This window comes from Eretmochelys imbricata, chromosome 1, assembly GCF_965152235.1.
Source record: "Eretmochelys imbricata isolate rEreImb1 chromosome 1, rEreImb1.hap1, whole genome shotgun sequence".
NCBI classification, from domain to species: domain Eukaryota; kingdom Metazoa; phylum Chordata; order Testudines; family Cheloniidae; genus Eretmochelys; species Eretmochelys imbricata.
The window spans coordinates 7,228,531-7,230,761 of NC_135572.1; the positions used below are offsets into that span (position 1 = coordinate 7,228,531).

The 2,231-nt window shown below is 48.0% G+C and overlaps 1 protein-coding gene across 1 annotated transcript; it reads right to left on the reverse strand.

The window, feature by feature from the left end:
- Positions 1 to 823: 823 nt before the first annotated feature.
- On the reverse strand, positions 824 to 1,771 carry LOC144279206 (olfactory receptor 52P1-like). The gene has a single exon (XM_077840695.1). It carries the CDS (start codon positions 1,769 to 1,771, stop codon positions 824 to 826), a length of 948 nt encoding a protein of 315 aa, XP_077696821.1.
- Between the last annotated feature and the right edge of the window lie 460 nt (positions 1,772 to 2,231).

Sequence of the window (2,231 nt, forward strand, 5' to 3'; positions counted from 1 at the left end):
AGACTTAGGACTTTGGGTCTGGTTCTGCAAACAACTTCCAGTTTCATCAGATGTGCATGTGACAAGGCCTGACTCCATCCTCGTCTCCAGGCCGCCTGGCCAATGACTTGGCATGAGCACTGCTAGGCTGGTAACTATAACAACAACCTGGAAGAACTTGACTGTGTGTGAATGAATGTGTGAGTGAATAGAAAGTTATAGCTATAACTGATTGCTTACTTTGATTCTTTCTGTATTCAGAATAAATGTGGCGTATTGCCTTATCCCCTGAAAAAGATCCTGCTGGTTTTCATTTTCAAAGTATCACATGAGTTATATATATATGAATTAGATAAAGTGCTCCTGTCAGCTCTTTTCTAAGTTATCTGCCAAAAAAATTAGAGTTCCGAGAGCCTAAGTAGCACCTTGAATTGGGGTTAAAGATGTTACCCCTACCAAAATCTGAAATGGTGCACTTGCAGCTCGTGGGGAGGGACATAGAGATGATCCAGAGAGTGACAGGGGGACAGGAGGAGCAAGTGACAGGGGCATGGCCTTTGAGAGGGAAGAGGCAGAGCAGGGGTAGGGCCTTGGTGGAAGATGTGGGGCAAGGAGTGGGGCCTTGGTGGTCAAGTTAAAAGCAATTTGAAAGGTGTCATCTCAGTGAGTTGTACACAGACCAGTTCCCCAGTTTGTCATGCTAAGCCAGCACAGTATGGTCAAGAAAGGGTTTAATGCCTCTCAGACTGTCCTGTATGTGATCCAGGGAAGAGGGCCCAATACCATGTCACAAGCCAGCTCAGTGCAGAGCTCGGTCTGAGAGCCAGAGCACTAGGAGAAAAATTTAGGTCCCTTTATGTATAAAGAGCCGGAGCATCCTGTCCCTGATCTGTTTCGTCCTCACACCAAAAATGATGGGATTTAGCATGGGGGGTACCAGTAGGCACACATTAGCAAAGAGAATGTGGAAATGCAGGGCCACATGGTGGCCAAACCGATACGTGAGGAGAGTGAAGAGACCTGGGATGTAAAAGGCTAAAATGGCAAAGAGGTGGGAGCCACAGGTCCCAAAAGTCTTGAGCCGGGCGTCCTTTGTGGGGAGGCTGAAGATGGCCCTGAGGATCTGGGTATAGGACACAGCTATAAAAAACATATCTAGACAAATGGCTGAGCTTGCCACAATGAGGCCATAGTAACTACTGATGCGGGTGTCAGCACAGGCCAGATTCACCACGGCTATGTGCTCGCAGCATGTGTGCAGGATGATATTGGTTCTGCAATATGGCAACTGCCTTGCCAACAAGGGACAGGGCAGTGCAAGCATGCTGCCACGCAAAACCACAGCCAGGCCAATCTTGGCCACAATTCGATTTCTCAGGGTGGTGGAGTGTCTCAGTGGATCGCAGATGGCCACGTAGCGATCAAAAGCCATGGCCATGAAGATCCCAGACTCTATTGCAAAGAAGCAATGAATGAAGAACATCTGGGTGAGACAGGCACTGAAATCGATCTCCCTGGAATTGAACCAGAAGATGCTCATCATTTTGGGAACTGTGCTTGTGCACAGGACCAGGTCGGTGATGGCCAGCATGCAGAGGAAATAGTACATCGGCCCATGGAGGCTCGGCTCCGTCTTCACGATGAACAGGATGATGAAGTTCCCCAAGATGGCTATGATGTACATGGTGCAGAAGGGGATGGAGATCCAGACATGGGCAGCCTCCAGGCCAGGAACGCCCAGCAGGATGAAGGTGGAGGGGTTGGTGAAGTCGGTTGTGTTGGAATCTGACATAGAGTAGGGGGAGAAAGTGTCCAACTCTGAGGCAGAACAGTGTCTCCTGCATGTACCGTATATTCCCCTGTCTTCCTGTAGGTGCCCAGGGTCTAGCGTGAAGGTCGCAGTACAAATGTCTGGATGGAGAGACAATGTTAATATGAGACACAACATGCACAGCTGGAGGCTGTTCTCATGGGTGAAATAGATTGCTCAATCTTCACAAACAGAGAAATGCCATTTTCATTATTGAGATAAATGAATTATGAAAAACTTTAACCCTACTAATGCCAAGTCCATTTTTATTGTGCTCCATGCATCAATCATTCCTACATGTTGTGTTGAGGGAAACCTGAAAAGGCATCAGCAGGAAATACAGGTGTGGAAATGCAATGAAAGCCAAGCTACAGGGTCCATGCTGTAGGGACTTGCCCATACACCCAGTTGCTCAAAACCTGAGAGTGGAAAAAACCCAAAC

What these genes read in the sequence shown, in the direction of transcription:
- LOC144279206 (XM_077840695.1), bottom strand. Translation starts at nt 1,771, where the DNA reads ATGTCAGATTCCAACACAACCGACTTCACCAACCCCTCCACCTTCATC.